Source organism: Pantherophis guttatus, chromosome 1 (assembly GCF_059756535.1).
Source record: "Pantherophis guttatus breed Tessera chromosome 1, ASM5975653v1, whole genome shotgun sequence".
Lineage (NCBI taxonomy): Eukaryota > Metazoa > Chordata > Lepidosauria > Squamata > Colubridae > Pantherophis > Pantherophis guttatus.
The window spans coordinates 169,251,536-169,278,607 of NC_142063.1; the positions used below are offsets into that span (position 1 = coordinate 169,251,536).

Consider the following 27,072-nt stretch of genomic DNA (forward strand, 5'->3'; position numbering starts at 1 on the left):
TAATTTTGAACTAACACACTTTTCCTGACATTTAGAGGACAAGATGCACCTTCATTTTTTAAAAAATGGTGCCATTTGCTACCAAAGATAGAGGGTGCTGGAGAAAATTTTAAATAATATCACAGTAATTATGATATGATTGCTGCTAGAAGTGTGCTGTTTGCTAACTGGAAAGTTCAGTGAAAGGTAAAAAGAACTCTTTTCTCCAGATTTCATTCTTGTTGGAGGAATGTGCTATAAATCCAAAAGTAGGACAAAAACTGTTGCAATTCCCTCAACAGCTCCTATGCTTAAGAAGGAAAAAATATCCAAAATTACACATTTTAAACTATTACATCATCTGTAATTATGCCATCAGAATCAGAGGTGGTATTCAGCCGGTTTGCACTGCTTCGTGCGAACCTTTGGCAGAAATTTGGCTAAGGTTGCTGAACCAGTAGCATGGCTGGCTGGCCATGCCCCCGAACCGGTGGCCGGATGCTTGCCCCGCCCGCCATGTTCTTCGTGCGCGCACATCCCATTGCCTTGCAAGTCCAATGGGATGCACATGCGTGAAGAACATGGTGATGCCAGCAGCTTTTTCTGCGACCTTTGGTACTTTTCGGCAGCCTGCGGTTTATTTGCCAGCCGTTTTCCAGCAGCGGCGGGTGGCTGGGGGCTGCCAAAAACTCCAGTCAGCTTGCCTTCAGGGTCCTGGACCAGCTGTTGTAAGCAGCCCGAACAAAGAGGCGGTGGTGGGAGAGGAATCCGGGCTAGGGCTGGGCTGCCAAAGGAAGGGAAACGGGGATGACTGGTGAAGGGAGGGCGGAGGTAGATAGGTGGAAATTCCAAAAATTTTCTAACCTTGTCCTGTGGGTGTAGCTAAGGGGGGGGGTCATGTGACTGAGTGGGTGTGGGCGTGAGTGATGTCAAGTTGGCCATGCCCACTCAATCACATGGCCCCCACCTAGCCACGCCCACTGAACCGGTAGTGAAAATTTTTGAAATCCACGGATCAGTATGATGTTTCTTACTTAATTATTTAATATATAATGGCGAAAAATACCACATAAGTGTGGCTGCATTTGTGACACAGGAAACCATGAGTGATGATTTAATAAATTAATATTAACCTAGAATTAATGCTGGTTCATAAATCCTGGCTCTTCGGGAACATAACGAATCATAATCCTGGTTTGGACTAAATGAATCTCCCTGCTTTATTTGCCTGCTAACATGAATTAGGAAGGAATTAAAATAAATTACATGCTCTGTGATTTATTAAACAACTGTTCCTAGCTTAATGCAGGGGAGATCTAGTTCTTAGCTTTTTAAAGTTTTCTGCAGGCAGGTTTGCATTAAGGATGTTGTACACGTTCCCTGGAGTGTCTGTCCTGGATGGAAAGAAAGGAAAGAAATGATCCTACCATTTTAATACCTGGTCTACTCCCAGAATTGGGTGTCCCCATAAAATTATTCTTTAAAACAATAATATATCCTATGCCCTAGCCTAGCTTAAGTGACAGGCAAATGCAGCCAATATACAAATGAAAGTTTCAAAAGATTTATTGCCAGAAAAGTAGTGTCCACCCCTAGGATGGCTGGATTGATGCCTCTGGAAGAAAACCAGGATCTTCCCCAGAATGCTGGATTTTGCACACAATTATCCTTCTATCATCCCATGAAATCACAGGCTAGTCCTGAGAGCCTGAGCATATCCATGTGGCTGGAACCCACTGTGGCTCATTCTGGGCTTGGTGCACCGCGGAGACTAGCTGCAGACAAGCTTCCTGTAAATTGTCATTCACAATCACTTGATCAAAGAATTGTCCAAACTGAGTTTCCATTTTTTTAGCTGATTCTTCCATTTCCTGCAGATCTTCTTCCTGGTGGGAGAGCACAATAAATCATGAGCTGATATGATTGTACCTACTGCTTCATTTCTCCATCTTGTATTTTCTTGCTAGCAGCCATGAATATAGGAAAGAAGACAATTTGAGCCACAGTTTGTTTACACATCATGAAAGAACTGCAGTTTGATTCTTTTTTGGGGTGGGGTGGGGATAAGCCATGCTCTGCAGCTATTAAAGAACTCATTTTAACTTATTGTTGAGCACTACTTAGAAAACTGCTAATTCCTGATTTTGACTCCCATAAAAGAGAACGAAAGACTTGAAAACCATCAATGGAATTGGAATCAAAATATTCTTATTTGGATAAAGAAAAGAAATATTTTTACAATAACAAACCAGGTATATTGTTCTTTGACTTTAGAGATGAACTCTCAATTCATACTCAGATGCAAAGAGATATACGTAAGTCTCTTCCTCATGGTTAGTTAAAGGGCTACTGCAAGATCATGAGGGAACAAAAAAATATCTCACTGATAATAGCAATCCTTTTATAGGCACAATGCTGGTAAATAATGCTGTCATTTATTTATTCAGAATGTATATATAGGAAACAGGTCATATTAAGGGTAGGGATTGGTGGATCCTACAGTTTTTCCCCCTCCTCTTCCACTGAAAGTTACCAGCTAGTAAAAAAAACATCCACCAATCATTCCCCTAAACATGGGCTGGTGTTGGGGCAGGAGGCAAGCATTGAAAGATGCTTCTATTGGCAGGCTGTTAAAATTGCTCTGGTTTTGCGCAAATGTCAATATGTTCAAAGAGCCTAATTATCAACTGATAGCTGAGTTTCTTTTGGACCTGGATTTTATGCTATTGTGGGGGAGTGCTAAACTTGTGTTTGTAGCCCCCATCCTATAATACATAGTTGGTTGCTATTCAGGCTATTCCAGGTTTCAAGACTGACCCAGAGATGTGGCATGTGTAAGAAGTAGTAAAAATAGACTATTTTGCTGCCTGAAACTGAATAGCCCTCAGAGACTTGGGGGGAAGTAGTATGTGCTGCACCAGCCTAAAGTGGCCAATACAGGCATGCTTCATTGAACAGCCATTCATCAACTGTCCGAAGTTACAACAATGCTGGATGAAGGATACCTTCAACAGATCCTCATTGTTGCAGCCATTGCAATGTCCCTGTTGTTATCATGGATCACAATTCAGGAGCTTGGCAACTGGCTTGCTATTACAACAGTCACAGCATCCTATGGTTACATGATTGCCATTTGTGACCTTCACTGTTGGCTTCCAACAAGTGAAGTCTATGGGGAAGCTGGCAGCGGACATAATGGTGATCACATGTCTGTGGGATGCTATGACTGCGGGATTCCTCTAACAATTGCAAGTAGGATTGCTGCAGCTACCGTTGTGAATTGGCTGAGTCATACGTCACCCTTTATGACCGCATTACTTAGCGAAGGAATTGCTGGTCTTAAATACAATGCAAAGCAAGGACTACCTTTAAATACTGGTAATCTCATTTCCTAAGGGTCACCTTATTGGACCAATGGTTGGTGAAGCATGTCAGATTGATACAAAACTGTCACTAAGAGAAAACATGAATGCACTTTGGAACATCAGGAAGACATAGCAGAGAAAATAGTTATTGGTGATAGTTGTGCTGCAGTTAGATGTAAATGGGTTTATATGCTGATTTTGATATGTTATACAACTAAATCAGGTCAAAACCTCTTAAAATCAGTGTATTATTCTGAATTTACACTTATTAAAGTAATAATTCAATACTGCAATTATTTTCCCTTTATAACAATGAAATGACAATATTTTCACCCAGAAATATGATGAAGAAATCAAAGTAGTATGGCTAACCTAAAGCCATTTAAATCTCACTGCTAATTTCCTCCTCTCAAATCTTACCTTAAATTTCATGTTTACATAATAATCAGTGATTATCCTAGCATTTTTCCGAGTCTGCTTCATGCAGCTCACACTTGGTGGTTTAATAAATATAATGTAGGGTTTCAGTTCATGAGTACGAACAAACTGAATACTCTGCAAGATAAAATAAAAAATAAAAACAATTATACAAGTTATATTTATTCTGCCCAGTTTTTGTATTAAAAATAAACAAATGATTAAAAGGTAACACCTATAATTCAGAAATAGCTTAGTATGTTGACTTAATAGGACTAGTTTTAAATTTATAATAATTCCAGAATATCTGGGATAAAAATGGTATCATTAATAATTTCTAGCCCATATTTTGTTCAGAAACTATTCTAATTACCATATGTTAGAAATATTGTATTTGCTTAATACATTAACATATTTAAATAAATATTATTTCTATTCCTGACATATTGACAGTATACATTTATTTACCCAATTACTGCCTATATAACATGTATTTAGAAAAACTATCAAGCAAACAAGCAATTGCCAGAGTCAATGTTGACTTGAAGGCACCAAAAAAAGAAAAAATTGTTTCAGGACAGACTCAAGATTGATTGCTTAAACCTTCAATGTTGCAGGTTTTCTGTAACTCACGTAAGGCTCTAAATCCACTATGCAGATCTTCCCTTCATCAAGCACTGCATGTACTGCATCAATACTTGTCCCATAGAAGTGTCCCTTGTACTCTCCATACTCCAACATTCTGTAAATGTGGTAAGTAGAGAGGGAGATGAGCATATTTCAAAGCAAGGACTGTAAAAGAGGCTACGTAATGAATATCTTTCTAATAATGCCTGGAGAAAGCATGCACCTCAATTCAAGCAGAATATGAAGGGGCAGCAGTCTTGTTTAGGTATTTAGGGAGGCAAGAAAAGTCCTGCCATGCTCTAACTTGGAATCAGTGCTTTTTTTCTACCTCTCTTATTGCAGCAACTTCTGTTGTATATGCATATATGTACGTGAGAGAAGTAGGATAATAACTTTGTTTCTACAACCTTCTTTTTCTTTCTATCACAAACATATACTACTTTTGCTTGCTTTTTAATGCATATTGGATGTTTATTTAATGACTGAAGAAGAGAAATATGCAAATCACTGTTTTTTCAACAAGATGAGATAAAGAGTCAACTCCTTTCCAAGGAACCTTGTAGCAAATTCCTGGGTTTCTATTGTGAAACATTAAAATATAGATATAAGGGGAGGTAATTTATTTGTTTAGGGAAGAAACAGACAATCCCTGGATTTAAATTCTAGCAATGATGAGAGTTTCAACCCCAAGCAGGAAGATTGTTTTAGCATTGTTCCAATATTTGAGGGGCTCCTACAAAGATGAGGGGGTCAAACTACTTTCCAAAGCACCCTAGGGCAAGACAAGAAACAATAGATGGAAACTAACCAAGGAGAGAAACAACCTAGAACCATGATGGCAAACCTATGGCACACATGCCAGAAGTGGCACACAGAGCTATTTCTCCGGGCATGCCAGCCATCTCCCATTGCTCTTCTGGGTTCCAGCACGCGCATGCGCACTGGCCAGCTAGTCTTTGTGCGTGCAAAAGTGCCAGAAACCAGAAGACCAGGTGGCCGGCAGGCATGCATGCACTGGAAACCAAAAGCTCAGCTTCCCAGCACGTGCATGCTCCGGAAGAGCAGCTCTCCAGCACATACGCATGCTCCTGTTTTGGTACTCGGTGGCGAAAGGGTTAGCCGTCACTGACCTAGAACTAAGAAGAATATTCCTAACAGTGAGAGCAATCAACCAATGGAATAGCTTGCCTTCAGAAGTTGTGAGTGCTCTATCACTGGAAGCTTTCAAAAAGAGACTGGACAACCATTTGTCTAAAATGGCACAGGGTCTTCTGCTCAAGCAGAAGGTTGGACTAGAAGACCTCTGAAGTACCTTCCGACTCTACTATTCTATGTTCTGTGTTTTCAAATTCCTAGTGTGTTCACTGCTCGACTTTGCCTTTCTCACTACATATTTACCACAGTGAATGCTAGTACATCATTAATTAATTAATATTTCATTTATAAAAACACATTTTTATTTGTCAAATAAAAAAACTGGCAGAAATATATTTTTAACTCTGCTGACTGGCTATCCTGGAATCTGGGCACAGAATTTTGAAATTTGATGAAAGAACAAAAAATGTGAATCTAAATACAAATTACCTGTAATTGTACACCATATTTTCAAATGTTTCCTTTGGTACATAATGATATTCTCGGCCATTCTCTTCATAGCTCTTTTGAGCACGGGTTGTATCTGTTTTTAAAAAGAACAAATTATGATTATTGCAATACTTTTAAATAGTTACTGGAACATATTTTTAGTGTAAAGCTAAGTACTTAATGTTATATTGGACTGCTTATTTGGTATATGCATAGATAAAAGGCATTCCTTTCCAGAGGGTCATCTTTTTGTAAAGTCCAAATCCATGAATCCTGATGTGCATACCTGAGAAAGCTGTCCCCCGGAATCAGAATCTCCAGAAATTACTCCAGATACGACCACCAAGAAAAAAAAAATGAAGCCTCCTTTTAAGCTAACTTGTTTATTAAATTATGACTTTATGATAGATCAGTGTTCACATTTGTCCTGTTTTAAATGTAAGACAATGAACATGTTGTTGTGTTAGTAACTGATGCCACCCAAGCATTTCTTAAAGATGTATTGATTTTATTTGCTTCCAATTCTGAAAGCGTGATGAAAAGTAATTACATCATGCTATCGAAGAATTGGTAGTACCAGTAGGGAAAACCATTAGTTTCCTTTTTATTTAGGTAGCAACCATAACTGTCTAATCTCATAACGAGAAAGGTTTTGACTTTAGGGTGTATTAAGAAACTTCTTTCACACAAAAATCTTACACTGATTTAAACCAGGAGTGCTATTCAGCAGGTTCTGACAAGTTCTGGAGAACCGGTCGCAGAAATTTTGAGTAGTTCAGAGAACCGGCAAATACCAACTCTGGCTGGCCCCAGAGTGGGGTGGGAATGGAGATTTTGCAGTATCCTTCCCCTGCCACATCCACCAAGCCATGCCCACAGAACCAGTAGTAAAAAAAATTGAATTCCACCACTGATTTAAACTGGTTGGAGGTATTGAGAACGATGGCATGTGAAAGTGTCCTTAGGTTTTCAAATCTCTCTTAAAATGAGAGATACACCCTTCTGAATCCTCTCTTAATTTTGGGAAAAGTCAATGGTAATTATAAATAATAAAAAGCTAATATGCAGATCACAATTAGTGAAATTCTAATGTTTCATTTTCTTCTATTAGTATGTTTTAAGATTTAAAATATACATACGTGGTACTGCATTTCGAAACAGGTGAGGATTAATACCAATAAGTTGTCTCCGTAGTTCATTCACGCCAACACCTGAAGGACCTAAGTATGAAAGAAACTATTGAATAAAAATGAAAGAATGAAAATTCTATACCACTTAATTACATACAATAGAATAGTGACATTTTCCATAGAAGAAATATAGACAAGAAATACAAATCAAAGTCACCAAGTTATGACCCAGTTCTACAAAGATGTGATATACTTGCATTTTTTAAAATAACTGTACTATGATGAGATTATTTTTCCTTGAACTAATGCAAATTTTCTCTTTTATGCGTTCACTTTTTAAACAAGGAACAGTTTAATTATTGCTACTTACCTATTAGTACAATTAATCTGTTTCGATCACCTGGTTCCCTTTGATATCTCACCACCTCTTCATAAGGTGCTGCCACAGCACCGTAGCAACTATTGAGACAATGTGACTGACATGCCAGGTGACTATAATTGCATTTCCTACGGCACAGACGCATACTTCTCCGGAACCCAGCTGGAAAATGGAGACACATACAGATCTTTAGAAACTGATCACTGAACCATATGGCTAGCCTGCAATATTTGAGGCAGTTCAGATATTAGCTTTCACAGTTCATTCCAAATTTTTGACTTTCTAATCCTCCCTAAAATCCCAAAATTCCCTTATTCCCTTCATTTGGTTAATAGCAAAGAATTATCTGGAAGAGAGAAGGAACACAGTACCATGTTTGCTACTTTGGCATATTAAGTAGAATAAGTTGGTGGCAGATTCAGGCAGCAGCTTTTTGGTGCTATGAATGGGTTGCAAAATGTTAGATGTTAAATATTTTTATTGTTGGAAAGAAGCCAGATATACTTGTGAGTTGTATTTTGCCATCAATTGGGTTTTTCTGAACTAATAAATCTTTCTGCAGGGGAAGAAAGGTTTCCATGATCATTTAATCATGGAAGTTTCCACTTGCTATGTTGTAAGTGGATGTTGTTGGATTTTGTTGCTTTGTTTCAACAAGTGTAATGGAATTATACTTCTATGAAAACACAGAATCCCAACATTATAAAAATTACATATTGTTAACAAATTAGCTATTAGTAGACACAGTTCATCCAGATAAAAAAACTCATGTGGAAAAGTCTAATTTTAGTTCTATGTCAGCACCAAGTGACTCAGTTTAGGAAAGCCTCTATGGGGAAAGGGCAGCGGAAGATTTCCATTTCAGTGAGGTGAAGGCCAAAGTTCAATCAATTGTCTATAAATCTGTCTAAACTACTTTGTTTAGCAAATCTATCCCTCAGCCTCAATCATTCATTTGGACATTCTGTCTATTGCCTGATTTTTTTTTTCTGCTAAAGCTGTCCTTTCTTCCTTTTGTTTTGGAACAACAGAAATATGCAACACAAGCAAGGAACTTTCATTACATCTGTCTCTGGCTATTACCAACCACTTCACCTCACAAGAAGGAATGACTTATTTTTGGACCATTTGATACTAACTAAGACTGAAGTTCTAAAATGAGATATATACTGTATTTTTCTGATTCTTATGGTTTTTATTTATTTAACTAAGATCTAGCAATTCAGCTAATGTATTTTTCAACAGTTCAAACTTGACAGTTTTTACATTTCCATTTTTTTTGTTTTAGAAACAAGCCAGTAATAAAGTTCTCTTGATTTTTCAGTGGCTTCCCTTGAACTCATATGTCTTTCTAACTAAACTGTTAGTCACAAACATTTTATTCATAAAAAGGAGCTGTGAGAATTAAAGGAAGTGGGTATGCAGGATTTCAAAACAGTACTTCATGTGGCTTTTTGGAAGCCTACATAGCAATAACAAAGCAGAAGTAAGTAAAGGAATACAGCAGTCAAGAAGAAAGCACCAATACAATGCATCAGATACAAACTATTTAGTAGCCTGGTGACCCTGAACACAATTCTCCAGTTGTAGAACTGGCTACATACTAATGAACACCGGCTGACCAGATCCAATGAATTCTTCTTCTTCTGAAATGAGAGATAGAGATACACAATAAAGAATAAGAAATGTAGCAATATCCTTAAGACTTTATTTATTTATTTATTTATTTATTTATTTATTATATTTCTATACCGCCTTTCTCCCGTAGGACTCAAGGCGGTATACAGTCAAGAAAAATATAGACACACAAACATAATAAAATTGCTAATTAAAATTATTACTTAGTTTGGTCAATTAAATAAAACCCAGAATTAGATAACATTTAAAAAATCATTCACATGTTCGTATGTTTAGCCCCGCCTGTTGGAACATCAGGGTCTTGAGGGCACGGCGGAAAGCACGGAGATCAGGGATATTCCGTATCTCCGGGGGCAGTTCATTCCAAAGGGTTGGAGCCCCCACAGAGAAGGCCCTCCCCCTGGGAGTTGCCAGTCGACATAATTTGACTGACGGTATCCTGAGTAGTCCCTCCCTGTGAGAACGAACTGGTCGGTGGGAGGCTATTGGTGGCAAAAGACGGTCTCGTAGGTACCGAGGTCCTAAGCCATGGAGCGCTTTAAAGGTGATAACTAACACCTTGAATCGCACCCGGAAGACCACCGGGAGCCAGTGCAGCTCGCGTAGGAGAGGTGTTACATGGGCGTAACGAGCTGCGCCCATAATCACCCACGCGGCTACGTTCTGGACCAGTTGGAGCCTCTGGGTGCTTTTCAAGGGGAGCCCCATGTAGAGAGCATTACAGTAGTCCATACGGGAGGTAACTAGGGCATGAGTGACCGTGAGCAAGGCGTCCCGATCCAGAAAGGGACGCAACTGGCGGATCAGGCGAACCTGATAAAAGGCACCCCTGGCCACGGCCGTCAAATGATCTTCTAAAGATAACCGTGAATCCAGGAGGACACCCAAGTTGCGGGCCCTCTCTGTGGGGAGCAAGATCTCATCCCCTATTGTCAGTGATGGTACTAGCTGACTATACTAGGACGCCGGAAGCCACAGCCACTCGGTCTTGGAGGGGTTGAGTCTGAGCTTGTTTCTCCCCATCCAGATCCGCACGGCCTCCGGGCAACGGGACATCACAGCAAGGGCATCATTGGGGTGGTCTGGGGTGGAGATGTATAGCTGTGTGTCATCAGCATACTGATGAACACTCACCCCAAAACCACGGATGATCTCGCCTAGCGGTTTTACATAAATGTTTAACAGAAGGGGTGAGAGGACTGACCCTTGCGGCACCCCACAAATAAGGTGCCTCGAGGTTGACCTCTGCCCCCCTGCCAACACAAACTGCGAACGTCAGAGAGGAAGGAGGAGAACCACCGAAGCACGGTGCCCCCTATTCCTAACCCCTCCAGCTGGTGCAGTAAGATACCATGGTCGATGGTATCAAAAGCCGCTGAGAGATCTAATAGGACCAGGATAGAGGAGCAACCTCTGTCCCGAGCCCTCCAGAGATCATCCACCAATGCGACCAATGCCGTTTCCGTGCTGTATCGTGACCCGAAGCCCGACTGGAACGGATCCAGATAGACAACTTCATCCAGGTATCGGGGTAGTTGTCACGCCACCACACTCTCAACAACCTTCGCAACAAAGCGAAGATTGGAGACTGGACGATAATTTGATAATATAGCTGGGTCCAGGGAAGGCTTCTTGAGGAGGGGCTTCACAACCGCCTCTTTCAAGGCAGCGGGAAAGACACCTTCACTCAGAGAAGCATTTATAATCCCCTGGAGCCAGCCCCGGGAGGCCAGTACCAACTAGGAGGGACACGGGTCCAATAAACATGTGGCAGCGTTAAGCTTGCCTAGAATCCTGTCCACGTCCTCAGGAGCCACAGAGTCAAACTCTTCCCAGATAACGCTCTCAAGACCTGCCCCCGTCTCCTCCCCTGGATCTACCCAATCGGAGTCCAGGCCTTTCCGAATCTGAGCGACTTTATCATGCAGGAATTGTACAAAATCCTCAGCTCGACCCTTTAAGGGATCTTCCCTACCCCCACCTGAAGTAGGGAGCGGGTCACCCTAAACAGCGCAGCAGATGCAATAAGAGCAGAGAAGTAGCTAGACTTCGCCGCTCTTATCACCACTAGGTAGGTCTTAATATAAGATCTCACCTGTGTTTGGTCAGATTCAGATCGGCTTGTCCTCCAATCGCTCTCCAGATGTCTTTTCCGATGCTTCATCTCTCTCAGCTCCTCGGAAAACCAAGGAGCTAGACGAGATCGGCATCAGGTCAGAGGCCGCAAAGGCACAACGCGGTCCAAGGCCCCAGTAGCTGCCCTGTCCCAGGTGACCACCAGGTCCTCAGTCGAGTTGTGAGCCACAGTCTCAGGAAATGGCCCAAGCTCCATCAGGAACCTTTCGGGGTCCATCAGGCGCCTGGGACGGAACCATTTGGTTGGTTCCATCTCCCTGCGGTGGGTGGAAGTGACTTGAAAGTCCATGTGAAGGAGAGAATGATCAGACCATGACAAGGGCTTGATGTCTATATCCCCTATTCTTAGATCATTCAGCCACTGATCAGAGACAAAAATCAAGTCCAGAGTGTGATTCCCCAAGTGGGTGGGGCCTTGAACTACCTGGGTCAGGTCCATGGCCGTCATGGAAGCCATGAACTCCCAAGCCGTCTCTGACATCTCACCAGCGGATGGCAGGTTAAAATCCCCCATAACAATAAGTCTGGGGGTTTCCACCGCCACCCCGGCTATAATGTTGAGCAGCTCAGGCAGGCCCCTGTTACGTGGCAGGGAGCCAGGTACGCAATCAGTAGGCCCATCTGAATCCCCCGACCCCACTTCACAAGGAGGGACTCACATCCGGCTATCTGAGGAACAGTGGCCTCCCTTGGGCAAAGACTTTCTCTAATGATTGCTGCCACTCCCCCACCCCTTCCCTGAGTCCTTGGCTGATGGAATGCACGGAAACCTGGCGGGCACATTTCCACAAGGGGAACTCGTCCCTCCTGGCCTAACCAGGTCTCCGTAATCCCTGCCAGGTCAGCACCCCCCTCTGAAATAAGATCATGAATGAGGGGGGCTTTATTTACCACTGACCTGGCATTACATAACATCAGCCGTAGACCCAGGGTCTGAGACTCTGAACAACCCGGGAAACGAGCAGTGCTTTGGGGGTCGGAGTGGGCAATCGCTCGTAAACAACGAGTGCGCACTCCCGAAACATAATATGGCCCCCTGCAGCCGTCATATCTGCCCCTCCCACTTATTATACTAATGCCCATCGCTTCATCCCCCTGCATCCTTGTCAGATTTCTGTCCCCATCCTCCCCACCATGATTATCAGACCCATTAGCCCTTTCAGTGGATTTATGGATCCCCCCAGATCCATTCCCACAATCCCTCCCAGAACCCCTTAAAATAGAACTTAAAGATTTATCTAAAAAACCCCAAAGCCGTCGTTTTTTTGCAAACCACCTCTTAGGGTTCCAAAACCCGTCCTCAAGGGCGGCCCTTGATAACTGAGAGGGCCAGACATGCGAGAGGGGGGAATCTCGCAGTGCAAGGAGCTCCGCAGTATAAGACTTTCATATACAAGAAATATAATTTTCATTTGTAATACTACCAGCAAAAGGAAAAACCTAATTTATGAACTCGGCGTTCAAAACAGGCCTTTAAAAAAAGGCATAAGCTACAGAGGTCCTTCAATTATAAAACTTAAGCATTTGATTTTCAAAATATTGTCAAATTATTCAGTGATATCAAATTAAGATAACACCCTCTTTTGGTTTTTCTTTAGGTTTGTTATTCATAGTGAATAATAGTTTTCTAAAAAATACATTGAATCAACATATACAAAACACAATATGTAGGACCCATTTGCAGTAAGCATGTCTATAAAATTAGTTTAATAAATGTGGATTCAAAGACTAAAGCCGACGGTTGAATTTGGAAAGGAAGTGGGAGAAAAGGCAGTAAAGTGTGATCTTTCTGCACTGATTTCCAAAGTTTATGGGACTTCTCAAACATCCAAGTCATGGTTGTCATAAAGGTGCTTTTCCAAAAGGCAACTGGACTTTCTTGGTTTTTTTCCCCTTGAAAATACTTAGCTTCTCATCCAAGAACTGAACTGAAGAAGCTTCTTGAATGAGACTCATTTCCAAAGCCATAAATGTGCCAGTTCCATAATGATTAACACTGCCTGGTGGTTCACTAATTTTCAGCCTGTGTAATTCGTTATTATATAGAGCTTTGTTTATTATTTATTTATTTATTAAATATTTATTATTTTTGTTATTCTTTCCTGATAGGGACTCAAGCTCCATTAATTGGCCTGAGTGAAAGCCAGAAATGATCTGGAGGAAAGCAGGCATGTCCAGAAAGTTGATTAATCATATGATTTCTGCCTTTTCTGGGCAGTGGAGAGATTTAATCTATTACATGTAGTCCCTGTTTAATGACCACGATTGGAACTGTGACTCTGCTTATGATCTTACTTCAGTTTTCCTTTGTTTTACAGACCTTCAAAGGTAATCAATATTGTATTGATTATCTTTGCAGGTGTGTAAAACAAAGACAAGCTGAAGTAAGATCTTAAGCAGTGTCTTCACACTAATTAATGGACAAAGCAAGAAATCTTTTTCATCGGGACTTCCGGGACTTCCGGGTTTTGCTGGCTCCGGTGAAGACGGTGCCTTTTTAAGGTCCGCCAGCCCCGCCGTTTGTAGAGCCGCTTCGATCGTGAGAAGCGGCTTGAAAACTCCAGAATCTGTAGGATTTGAAGGAGAGAGTTGGCAAGGCGCAGGTTGAGCCCCTGTGAGCCCCCAGGAATTTGTTACTGGGGAGGAAACAGGCGTGGCTCCCTTTCAACTTGCAAAGACTCCGGGCGGCGTGGGACGACTCTGTTTATTGCAGAGCAAGCCGGCAGCAGCAAACACAGCCGATTGAATTTAACCTTACTAATTAACGGAGAAAAAAAAAAACCCGAACCCTGAAACCAAGGAATTGCAAGTATTTCCCTTTCTTTGTGACTTTTTGATCTGACTAAAAACTGAAGTGAGTGGGAGTGGCTTGAAAAGATGGCGCCGCTCCAGCGCTAACAAGTTAACAAGCTGAAAGGGAAAGTGACTCTTTGAAGCTATTCTAACAAGTTACATTGTAGCGCTGTTTGTTGCGAGTACAGGAGAAGAGGGGTGAGAAAAAAAAAAAAATCCCTTTCTAAAACAAGCTGACTTCACACAAGTTTAAATTTACTTACTTCTAACCTGATTAAAACTGGGGGATTTTCTAAGAGGACTTTGTGGTGCTGGAAGAAGAAAAAGGATTTCTTTTTTTAGAAAATCTAACTCACGAGGTAAAATGGCCTCTAAAAAACAGGAAAGCAAGGCAGCAGGGGGGGGATCTCCCACACATAAGCCTGAAGAGCAGTTTGATTTTGAAAGTTTAAAAAAATTTATCACGCAGGCTTTGGATGATAAATTTCAAAAATCCCAACAGGAAATTAAGCAGGAAATTACTGAAATGAAAAATTTGGTGAAAGAGAATTATGACAAGGTGACTGATAAATTATCAAATGCAGTTTCTGGCCTGTCAGAAGTTATCATTAAAGTGGACTCTAAATTGGAAGAATTTAAATCAGAAGTGAATGTTAAAATAAAAGATACTGATTTTAAAATTTCTGATGTGGATAATAAAGTGCAGAGAGTTGAAGATGAAATCACGATGATGAAATTCCGGTCCATGGAATTTGCTATAAGAATTAGAGGTATCAAGGAGAGTGACCGGCAAGATCTGAGACAGGTTTGTGCTGATGCCTTGGCTGTGTTGTTAAAAATTGATCCTGATGAGATTTTATGCAAAATAGATAAAATTTACAGAGTGAACTCGTGGGTGGCCAGACAAAGACAATTACCAAGAGACGTGGTGATTTATTTCACAGACAGAAGAATGAGAAATGATATTCTGCAAAAATCTTTTCTTTCCTCTGTGCAAGTTGAGGGAACTCAAGTTGGAATTTATAAAGAGTTACCGCCAAAGATGCTGAAAGATAGAAAAGATTTTGGTTTTCTAGTAAAGGAATTAAACAAATTACAGATTCCATTTCGGTGGGATGCCCCAACGGGTATAATTTTGAAGTACCAGGGGGAAAAACACCGACTGAATACTGTTGAAAAAGCGGAATATTTTTACTACAATGTTTTTAAAGAGAGGTCACCATCCCCACGCTCATCTACTGTACTGGAGATAAAGGAGAGTGAGAAGGAGAAGCAACCCCAGCAAGAATTGGAAGTGCAGCTTAAGCAGATTGAACTAGATCCAACGGAAGCGCAGGGTGCTGAAGGAGGTTTTCTGGATGAGCCCCTGTTAGAATCTTCTCCAATTCTGACTACAAGAGATGTGGCACTGGACCTAAAGCGTATGGCTGAAGCTAAAGACCAGCGAATAACTCGTGCAGTTTCAAAACAACTTAAAGAAAAACAACTGCAAGAAAGAGCTACGGCACAACAATATAAAAAAGGAGCTAAGAGTACTACAGATCAAAGGGAAGCCATGGGGAGAGCAACGTCGGTGGCCTCGGAAGACATCCGGCAATTCTGCTCGTCGCTTCAAAAAGGTATACATGATGGTTAAGTTTTTGTCTTGGAATGTGAATGGACTGAATTCGCCACAGAAAAGAAAGAAAATATTTACATATTTACAACAATTTAATAATGATATAATTTGTTTACAAGAAACTCATATCAGAACGCAAGATCAAAAATATTTGATAAATTTAAAGTTAGGAATACATTTCATAGCATCAAATTTGGAAAAAAAGAATGGCGTGGTTATTTATATAAACAAAAGATTTTCAGCTAAAATTATAGAAGCGGATGAAGGTGGTAGATTTGTAGCAATTGAACTGTGTACTCCATATGGTCAAATTCTTGTGATTGGGCTTTATGCTCCCAACCAACAGCAGGATCACTTTTATAAAACTTTGCATACTAAAATGTTGCAATGGGACTATAGATCAATTTTGATTATGGGAGATTGGAATGGAGTAATTGATTCCAAGCTAGATAAAAGAAGTCTGGCGAAGTCAAAGATTAGACTACCACAAACTTTTTTTGAAATGAAAGAAGATTTGGAACTAAAGGATGTCTGGAGAATACATAACTTAAAAGACTTGGATTATACTTTCTTTTCTGACAGACATAGATCTTTTTCAAGGATTGATTTTATTTTAGTATCAAATGATTTACTTGTCAAAACAAAAAGAACAAAAATTTTTCCAAGAACTTTATCTGATCATAGTCCAGTATGGATAGAAATTGAGACTGCAAAAATTGAGAGAAGATCATGGAGACTAAATGAAAATCTGTTTAGATATGAAAAAAATATAATAGAACTTAAGAAGCAGATGAAAGAATTTTTTGAAATTAATTTGAACAAGGGTACCCCTATTGAAATTGTATGGGATGCGAGTAAAGCATATATGAGAGGGGTACTCATTTACATGAACTCTAAGCACAAATTGAATAGACAAAAGAAAAGAATTGAAATTGAAGCAGAAATAAAGAAAAAAGAACAGTTACTTATTAAAAATCCAACAGATAAAAGAACACATAGTGCTATAAAACTCTTGAAAGACCAATTCCAAATGCTTATGGCGGACCAGGTTGCAACAAATTTACAATATGCAAAGCATAACACATTTTGTAATGCCAATAAACCGGGCAGATGGCTGGCTTACACCCTAAGGAAGAAGCAGAGTATGCGGACCATCGACTGTATTGACATTGGAGGGACAGAAATTTATCAACAAAAATTAATTAAAGAAGTTTTTGTAGATTACTATACTAAACTATATGCTAAAGATGACATACAGAATGGACTTATAGAAAAATATCTAGAAAATAAAAGAGTTACAAAAGTTACTAACTTACAAAAGGAAAGACTGAATCACCCTGTAACAGCTGAGGAGATAATTGTAGCAATAAAACAACTGAAAACTGCCAAAGCTCCGGGAACAGATGGTTTGACTGCAGTGTATTATAAAACTTTGCAAGCAGAAATGGTGGAACAACTTAGAGACTTATTTTGTAATATACAACAAGGGGGTAAAATACCCCCATCATGGAAAACAGCTTATATTTCTTTGATACCAAAAGAGCAAGCGGGTCCTAAAAAACCGGAAAATTATAGGCCAATATCTCTTCTGAATAATGACTACAAAATTTATGCAAAAGTATTAGCCAACAGGTTGATGCCAGTGATTCAAGAGGTGATTCATGAAGATCAAGCGGGATTTATAGAGGGTAGATATATGAAGGACAATGTAAGGCAAGTGATAGATTTACTGGAATATCTTGAGAAGAATAAACAGATCCCTGCAGTGCTGGCTTTTTTGGATGCGGAGAAAGCCTTTGATAGAGTGGATTGGAATTTTCTATTAAAGACTTTGAAAAAAATGGACTTTGGGGATCAATTTATATTGGCGGTTTCAGCAATTTATCAAGAGCAAAAGGCACAGATTATTATTAATGGAAGTTTGACAACAGATTTCAAAATTGAAAAAGGAACAAGACAAGGTTGTCCGTTATCCCCATTGCTTTTTATTTTAACATTAGAAGTCTTGTTGAATATAATAAGGGATTCGATTAGCTTGAAAGGTATAGTGATAAGGCAAGAAGATTACAGAATAAGGGCATTTGCAGATGATCTGGTTGTTACCCTAACACAACCGGTGGAATCAATAATCCTGATGAAAGACATTATAAGAGATTATGGTGCAGTATCAGGATTCAGACTGAACCAGAAAAAAACTAAGATGATAGTCAAAAATATGACACAAGAACGAAAATATGAACTTGAAAGGAGGGCAGGTTTTGAGATTGTGTCAAAGGTTAAATATTTAGGAGTTCAGGTTGCAGAATCTAATATGAAACTGATTCAAAATAATTATGAGGTTTTGTGGCGAGAGGTGCAAAAAGACATGGAGACATGGAAAAAACTGCAGCTTTCTTTACTTGGAAGAATAGCAGCAGTAAAGATGAATATTTTGCCAAGATTTCTATTTCTGTTTCAAATGATTCCGGTGCTTAAAAGTGATAAACAACTGAAAGAGTGGCAAAGAGGACTGAATAAGTTTGTCTGGAATGAGAAAAAACCGAGAGTGAAATTGAAAATTATGCAAGATGTTCCAGAAAGGGGAGGTCTTAAACTTCCAAACCTACAGTTATATTATGAAGCAGCAGCTTTGACTCAAGCAAGTGACTGGTTTGGAAGGAAAAAGACTGGAATATTGAATATAGAAAGTTTTGATCTTGAATTTGGATGGCATGCTTATTTATTTTATGATAATAAAGTGGATAAAGTATTTAAAAGCCATATACTTAGAGACTCTTTGATGAGAGTTTGGAAGAAGCACCGACTCAAATGGGATTACAAAATACCGTTATGGCTGGATCTTGGTCATACTATGTGGAATACAAATATAATGTCACTCGGGGGGTTTTTATATAAAGAGATTCTTTTTACAGATGCGGGCAGATGGCAGTTGAAGACATTACAGACACTGTTGGATGAAGGAATTAATTTAACTTGGTTACAATATAATCAACTACAATTGAGATGGAAAGAGGACCAAAAAACTGGTATTATGTTGCATGAGGAAGAATTGGTCAGACATATAAAAGAGAAAGGTCCAATGCATATTAAAAGGCTTTATAATGTTTTGTTAGAAAGGGATTCAGAAACTGAATTGGTTAAAGATTGTATGATTAAGTGGGCACAAAATTTTGAAGAACCAGTGATGTTAGAAACATGGGAAAAGATATGGGTTCAGAATGTTAAATTTACACAATCGCAGAATTTGAGGGAAAATTTTTATAAGATGTTTTACAGATGGCATTTAGATCCCAAGAAATTATCCTGTATGTATCCTAATGTTCAGCCAAAATGTTGGAGATGTGATTGTTTAGATGCTACATATTATCATGTTTGGTGGAATTGTAAGAAAGTTAAGGCTTTTTGGATTAAAATATGGTGGGTTATGCAGAATGTTTTGAAGAGAAAAATTCCATTTTCCCCACAATTGTTCTTATTGGGTATAGTAAAGGGTTTTACACTGGATGAAATTAAGTTGATATTGTACATGATCACAGCAGCGAGGTTATTGATAGGTAAATATTGGAAAAATGAGTCTTTACCCACTATTGAAGAATGGACTTTGAAGATGGCCAGTTTTGCGGAGATGGCGAAGATTTCAGCATTTTTAAAAGATCGCCCACAAGAGACTTATGAATGGGAATGGAAAAAGTGGATAGATTATGTGCAGAACAAATATCAAGTTAGGAAATACCAAATAGCTTTTCATTGAAAGTATTATATAAAAATAGAAATGTATGAATACTGTGAGGGGGGGGGAATTTTTTTTTTTTTCTAAGGGGGTTTGAGGGGTTCAAGTTTTGTAAAAAGGGGACTTTGATGGGATTATACTTCATGGAAGTCAGGGGGGGGAGGGTTAGGGGGGGTTTGAGGGGGGTTAGGGTGGGGAGCGGGGGGTGGGATGGGGGGGAAATGCGGTGAAAATGTAATTGTAAAACTTTTGCAATAAAAAAAAAAAAAAAAAAAAAAAAAGCATCTCAGCACCTATGAAGAGTTCTACATTCAGCATAGTTGCTTAGTTTATAAATGATCAAATAGGGTTTCATTGTCAAACATGTCTTAATGTCTATCCTATAGAGCAGTGGTCCCCAACCCCCGGTCCGCGGACCGGTGCCGGGCCGTGGAGTACCTGGCACCGGGCCGCGCAGCGGCCGGGGGACAGGAACGCTTTAGCGCAAAGGCTCCTGGGCCGTGCGCAATGGGCCTGCGCAAAAGCTCCTGGGCCGTGCGCAATGGGCCTGCGCAAAGGCTCCTGGGCCGTGGCCCCACCCCTGCGCGCGCTCAGCGGGCCGCGGCGATGAAAAGGTTGGGGACCACTGCTATAGAGTAAGTTATTTGCATATATTCATCTGTCTTTGCTTGGAGGAGCACATTAATTAGTCAATGTGCACAAGCTCAGAATTTGCCTATAATTAAAATTCTATAAAATTTAAAGTCTATAAAATAAAAAGATAAACTACCTTCTTTAAGTTCCTCTGTTATGTTGCGTAAAATGGAAGGATAGGAAATGTCAAGTTAAAAGTGTTTTTAATTTATATCACTCATGATATAAAGCAGAAAAGTTTACAGATTATTCAGTATGATCAGACCAGCATAAAGTTGGCAATTTGTACAAAAAACAAACACAAAAAACCAGCAGCAGCAACAGGCATGAGAACATAAAATCTATACGGATAAAAACCTTATTGTGAGAATTGCACAAAATCAGTGTCAGGTTTTGAGTTGCAAGAATTCAGTTTGCCTGATGAGTAGCGGAGGAAAAGAGAGAGCCCAAGAGGGAAATTTTCTGATTATCCAGCAGCCATGTCTATTATACTGTAGAGTTTACATGTTACTTCTAAGAATAGAATATCTTCATACATGCAATCCTTGCCAAGACCTGTTTACAGGTTTGAAGGTCTCTGTCACATCAATCTATTGCAGATATGGCTCTACAATCAATCACTCAAAAAGTTCTTCCCTATTTCTTTTTCTAATCAGTTTGATGAAGGTTTTCTAAAACTCAAAAGCTTGCAATATTTTCAGCAAAGCCTTCAACACATGTTTATAAGTGCCTGCAAAACTAGTGCGTATGTCCATCTTTGGTTTCCCCATGACTTCAACTTAAGCATCAGCATCAGCCCAAGAAGACCTTCTCAATTTACATACTGTCAGATGCCTTTTTGTTCCAGATTTCACTTCATTCTTTGTCCATGGTCTGTTCATTTAAAAAATAACTTCATTACCAAGAGTCAGACTTTTTATCTTAACTTTCCCCACAAGTCCTTTCAAATTGGAACAGGTTAATCATTTTCCAGGCCAGCTACAGCAATTTTAATCTTCTGGCATTTCAAAGCTTTTAAGAAATTTAGATTTTCCTTCTTGCTAGCCCTTTGGAGGTTTTTGTACACAAACTCTGAAAATTCACAAGAATGACTGACATACATCACTTCAATCTACCTGCGCAATGTGAAGGGGGAAAAAAATCTTCAAGAGATGCTTCACAATAGAAATGCAGTTGCTTTTTAAATAATTTCTTTAAAAAGGTAACAGTATTGCTGGTATTTCAAACTATTTTAAGGCTAATTTCTCAGTGTGCAGACAGATATGCCTCTGGTCTGTATTATTTTGGATTTCAACATACAAAAATATCTTGGTAAGGAAGCATCAACATGGATACTCCTTCATCATCAAGAATAATAAAGTAGATTAGCCACTCAATTATGCTTATGCAGTGTAATCTCATTAGCTTCCAGATGTCTTCTCTGTCTCTTGCATAGCACTACAATTTTTATTGTAGTTCAAATTTGATTATTGGAGAGGGGGGGAAGCCAATTTATTTCACATTTTCTAGACTTGGTTATAAAAATACCCAGACAGGCTGAGAAAATATCTATCATAAACACGCACCTACCATACAGACACAAAAATGGAGCATTTCTTTAATCCCTATGTTACATAATTCTGAGATTCTTATCATTAGCAAAGGACATTGAGGAACTTACCAGACTCAAAAGTTTCTTCATCTTTTAAAGGGAGCAAAAATAGCAAATGAATTTTATTTTAGTGATATCTTTGTAAAACATAATCACAACCCAACACATCAGAAACAATTTCCCATTGCGGCAGCAATAGGAAGCTACAATGAGATCCTCTTGTAATCTCCTTTTGTAAAATCAAATTACACATTCATGGGGCAAATCCATGATTGATTTTGGTATTTATTTAAAAGTATTTGTGCTGTGGGATGAATTCCAAACTGGATGATGACAGAGGCATCTGGTAGGAGGGAAGACATAATTCACTTTCTCCACATTTCTTATTTCAGATTTTTATTGGAACATGAAAAATAGGACTGTGTTTACAAAAATGGCTTTATTATTAGCTCAAGAGCATTCTTCGTGCAAGTGTTACAAAAGTAATTAAAAATCATAATACTAGATTTTAACATTTACCTTTCCATTAAAAAATCCTAACACCGAGCAATAAAATTGTTCAAAATTACAAAAGTTAAAACCATAAATCAGGTTCGTGATATAAAAAGTCAGAAGAAAAGCTGCAGGACATGGTTCCATGAATTAGGTCAAAATATGGCATAGTGAGCTCTCTAAATTCAGCATCAAATGTGTCTAAGGAAAGAACTACATAACCAGGCTACACAAATGCAGATTTCTACACTGATGATTCTCTCTAGTTGAAGCAACAGTTGATATAACTGGATTTATGCTTCTGTTTATAGCTCTCTCAACATACACATAATGTTAACATTTTTGCAATGTTAGTAGAGGCCATTTTGTTCAATGTTTCTTACAAATTAATCTTCTTTTTGGTCTCTGGGTTACACATACTCGGATTTTAAACAGTTCAAATAGCAGTAACGAAAGACATAATTTCCATGCATCCAAACTAGAAGTGATTACCTGTTTCTACGCACTTCTCATCGATCTGCATGTCATCTTCTTGTATGTTGTAGACAAGGGAAAGGAAATATATGTCAGGCTCTCATAATTTTCAGAGAACTCATATAAACATAGAAACAATAACTTAACTACCCATGACTTTTAAAATCATATTTTATCTACTATTTCATATAGTACCATGATGTACAACATTCTGCAATGATTTTCTTTTTATTAAAGCAAAGATTACTGTAGTCTGATGGCGGTCAGATGGAATATAATTGGAAGAACTCTTTCATGGAAAAGATCAAAAACAGAATGAGGATCATCGGAATGCCCATTTAAAAACTCCAAAACTGAAAGGAGCAAAACATATTAACTACTCTACCCTCTTTACATTTTTTGCGCTTTCACCAAGATGTTGAAGGAAGAACCAGAACAGTTTATTGATTACATGAGCCTGGATGTAATAATAGTAGCCCCATGATTAAAGAAGATAATTGATGCCTCCTTGCAGTGCAATGGGATCTGTTTTCCCTGGGGTAGTTACAAAAACTTTTTCAATGTCTACAATCATAAGACAATCTTAGCTTCTTCATTCCTAGAAAAGGTGAGTTATCTTGCCCTCTATTCCCTTGATCTCTTTCAGTGGAAGTGTCAGAGCAGATGGATGGACAGAATGGTGAAGGAGGAAGACAGCAAGAGGGAATCTTGTTGTCAAAGGAGACTTCCAACTTGGTATTGCTAAATGCAGTCCTATAGGTGAATAAAGAAGCTACTGAGGGAACAACCATAAGGATGGTCCTATGGGTGAATAAAGAAGCTACTGAGGAAAGAACCATAAGGATGGCTTGGCCTACTTGGTTGCTTCATTTCACAGACAATATTATCCAAGAGTGCTGGTAAAAAGACACGTTCACACAGTTTTGTGTGTGTGTATGTGTGATTGTATATTACACACATAGATAGTCCTGGTTTAACAACCATAATTGGGACCAGCAACTCCATTGCTAAGCAAAATGGTTGTTCAGTGACATATCCTGACCATACAACTTCACTTCCACTATGGTTAAGTGAGTCATTCACAATTGTTAAGTGAGTTATTACATGACTGCACCATGCAATTTTACCATTAGCTTCTTCATTGATTCTGCTTGTTGGAAGCTGAGGTGTGCAAATGGTGACCTCAGACCACAGGTTCATAAGTGCATGTACCAGTTATAAAGTTACTTTTTTCAACTCTGGCATAACTTTGAATAGTCACTAAACAGAGCAGTCATTAAGCAAGAACTGCCTGTATATGGAGGACAAATCCATTTGCTCTCAAAAAGACTAGAGAAAATAATACATCTATACATTTTTTTATACTTAATATTTCTAAAGCTGCTTGATGAAGCATTTAAGATCCCACACATTAAAATGGATTATAGACAGGGAGAAGATGACTAGGACATAGTACACAGGGGTTTAGCTGAAAATAGATTGGGATCAACTGGTAAACTCGGGACATTGCAGGAAGAGAGCTGTCTTAGTGTAGGGTAACAAAAAAAATCAGAAGAGTCTAGCAGCGTCTTTTCTGACTAACACATTTTATTAAAAGGCATAAGCATTACCTTCTAAGTTAATGTATTTTAAGTCTCTATTGAAAGTCAAAGTGGAAGATGTTGGTCTGAAATCTCTCCATATGGCTGTAGAAAGTTTTTAAGTAGTTTTTTAAAAATATCTCATAGAATTTATGGAAATGATATTAAAAAAAAAAATTCTTTTTGAATTGTGCTTCATTCTTTTGAAATTACATAGCTGTCACTGTATATATACTGTTTAGAGAGCAAAGAATGAACTTCTAATACAATATAGAATATTCCTCCAAGTGATATACAGGTAGCCCTCAACTTATAACAGTTCACTTAGTGATTGTTTGAAGTTACAACAGCACTGAAAAAAGTGATTTAGGACATTTTTCACACATACTGTAAGACCGTAGCAGCATCCCTGTGGTCAGCTGATCAAAATTCAGATGCTTGGCCACTGGCTTGTATTTTTGATCGTTGCTGTGTCCTGGGGTCATGTAATCATGTGCTCTAATGACATGCAAACTCAGTGGGAAAGCCAGATTCACTTAACAACTGCTAACTTAACAACTGCAGTGATTCACTTAACAACTCTGTCAAGAAAGGTACTAAAATGGGGCAAAACTCACATAACAACTGTCTTGCTTAGCAACAGAAATTTTGGGTTTGATTGTGGTCATAAGTTGAAGACTACCTGTACCTGAACAGAGACCATTCAATTATGAGACAAATTCTATCCCAACATTCTTATAGGATTCTGAGTACATCTCAGAGAGAGATTAACCATTTTAGGCAGGACTAGTTTGGAGACCTTGGCTAATACACACACACATACACCCACATAGACATAACATATATACACACACATACACACACATTTATGGAATCCAATTAGCATTACTGACCTTCTTCCGCAATATTCACTAATCAGGGGAAATTCATAAAAAACACAATATATACACATCATCAGGGACATGAATGAACAATTCTAAGCAAATGAAACAGAGTTCATTCTGATAATGTTGATACCTTTGTATACTAAAGCATAGTAAATGATTTTCCAACAGTTCCCCCTTGTGTTTAATACTAAATAGTCTTAGATAATCCTGTTTCTAGACTGACAGGATTGTTAGCAGGTTTGGAATTCAAACTATAACGTTTTTGCTCTAAATCTAAGTAGTCTAATTTGTACTCTGTAGAAATAATTGAGTAAAGAAATAATATTAATTACAGAAACAGTTCCATGCACACTTATCATCAGGAATTTATTATACTCACTGTTTGTTGATTGGAGGCAAGAGTGGGGATGGAAGGGATGAGTCCACCAGAATTCTCGCTGTTTCCTAGACAGAAGAAGGAAACATTTTCTAAAATTACAGAATTAGAACAAGATTTCAACAGAATCTGGAATTCCTATGGTCTTGTGATGAATTTCATGACTGGAGAGGGATTCAAAACCAGATTTCCATTACATGTACACTCTTAACCAGGGCACAAACCTTAGAAGAGAAATTATTTCCTGGAGAAAGGAAGACTGTCTCTTCTAAAACATTTGACTGGTTGAGTGCAGAGCCAGATATTATACATCCCCCTTTTTACATCATCATCATCACCACCACCACCACCACCACCACCATCATCATCATCCCAAGTTTATTAGAGTTCATGATGAGAAGATTGTAATCCTTCTTTGAGCAATGGTCTCTTTTGCTGAAATTTCCCCGGTATTCCTCTGCATCCTAACCAGTGCTGCCTCAAGGGTACATGACACCCCTAGGGCACATTGATCGATGGTGCCACCTCTCGCTGATGCAAAGTTTAGCATTTTTACATTGATTTGGAAGGAAATATGGTACTGGTGCCCCCTAACATTTGGCACCCTAAGCCTGTGCCACTTGGTCTTACCCTAAATTTAGCCCTGATCCTTTCCCAATGGTAGTACTGACCCTGTGGACAAGCCCCCACCTGGAGATTTGGATGGTTCAACCCTGTCAGCCTTTCATAAGGCATTGAAGACATGGCTGTTTTCCCAGGTTATTTGGGTCAGTAGATGCACTCTGCTACTATAGATGGTGAATAGGATTAATTGTCTATCATTGGGTTATGAAGGAATTATAGTTAAGAAGAGGACCACTGTTTGCACAAGGGTTTTAGATTTTTCCTACAGCCATGTAAGAGGAATTCATTAGTATTTAGTTAATTCACCGGGATTGCTTATTTTTCATCCTTTTCTGCATGGAAAAATAGATAAATTTTCTATTTTTATTCAGCAATGTATTGTGTAGAAAACCTGCCTATAATTTTGATCTATTTTAACTGAATCAGGTACTAACACTGATTTTCTCTATGTTAATAGAGGCATATTGTTAAATTGGTTCCCAACATGTTACCCATTAGCAAAAATAAATACATCCCCATTCCCATACCTCTTCATAAGGTGATTGGAAGGGATGAGTCCAGCACAAGCTTTGAGATTGGAGATTTTTCTTGCCTGCCACCACAAGATGTCCTTTTGGTCTACAATCTGAAGAATCTCTCCTTTTTTAAATGGCAGTCCTGCATCAACACATGGAATGAGAGGGTCCTGACGAGGGCAGTAATCCCGCATTGCACGCACATAGAGCTGGAAGGACAACATCGAAAATTTAAGTTTTATCACAGAAGTTACACTCCAAAGACAAGGAAATACATTTGTAAAAGTTTCATAATTGCAAACAATAAAAGGTCAGCTTTAAAAAGCCAAGATACAACTGCAGTCAAATCATGGCAATAGGTATTAATTGATAAACAGTATTAAGAGCATAAAATGATCTTGGAGATCAGTAGGCTAGATAAGCAAGAAGCTGCACAGTAAAAAGAAATTTCAATCTATAGGCAAGGCAATTATTTCTGAGGAGAGTTTTGGCTAGGCAGAGATG

At 39.0% G+C, this 27,072-nt stretch overlaps 1 protein-coding gene across 1 annotated transcript in view; it reads right to left on the bottom strand.

Annotated features, from left to right (window-relative positions):
* Positions 1-1,526: 1,526 nt before the first annotated feature.
* Positions 1,527-27,072, bottom strand: part of MPP4 (MAGUK p55 scaffold protein 4) — a gene marked incomplete at its 5' end in the record, with an annotated part of 33,579 nt that continues 8,033 nt past the window's right edge. The window contains 14 exon segments of the mRNA XM_087882136.1: positions 1,527-1,865; positions 3,765-3,899; positions 4,395-4,503; positions 5,973-6,066; positions 7,112-7,192; positions 7,473-7,643; positions 9,086-9,127; positions 20,166-20,180; positions 21,690-21,719; positions 21,722-21,757; positions 22,605-22,643; positions 25,060-25,077; positions 25,433-25,497; positions 26,581-26,777. Of these exon segments, the coding sequence (XP_087738262.1) occupies positions 1,674-1,865; positions 3,765-3,899; positions 4,395-4,503; positions 5,973-6,066; positions 7,112-7,192; positions 7,473-7,643; positions 9,086-9,127; positions 20,166-20,180; positions 21,690-21,719; positions 21,722-21,757; positions 22,605-22,643; positions 25,060-25,077; positions 25,433-25,497; positions 26,581-26,777 (1,224 nt within the window).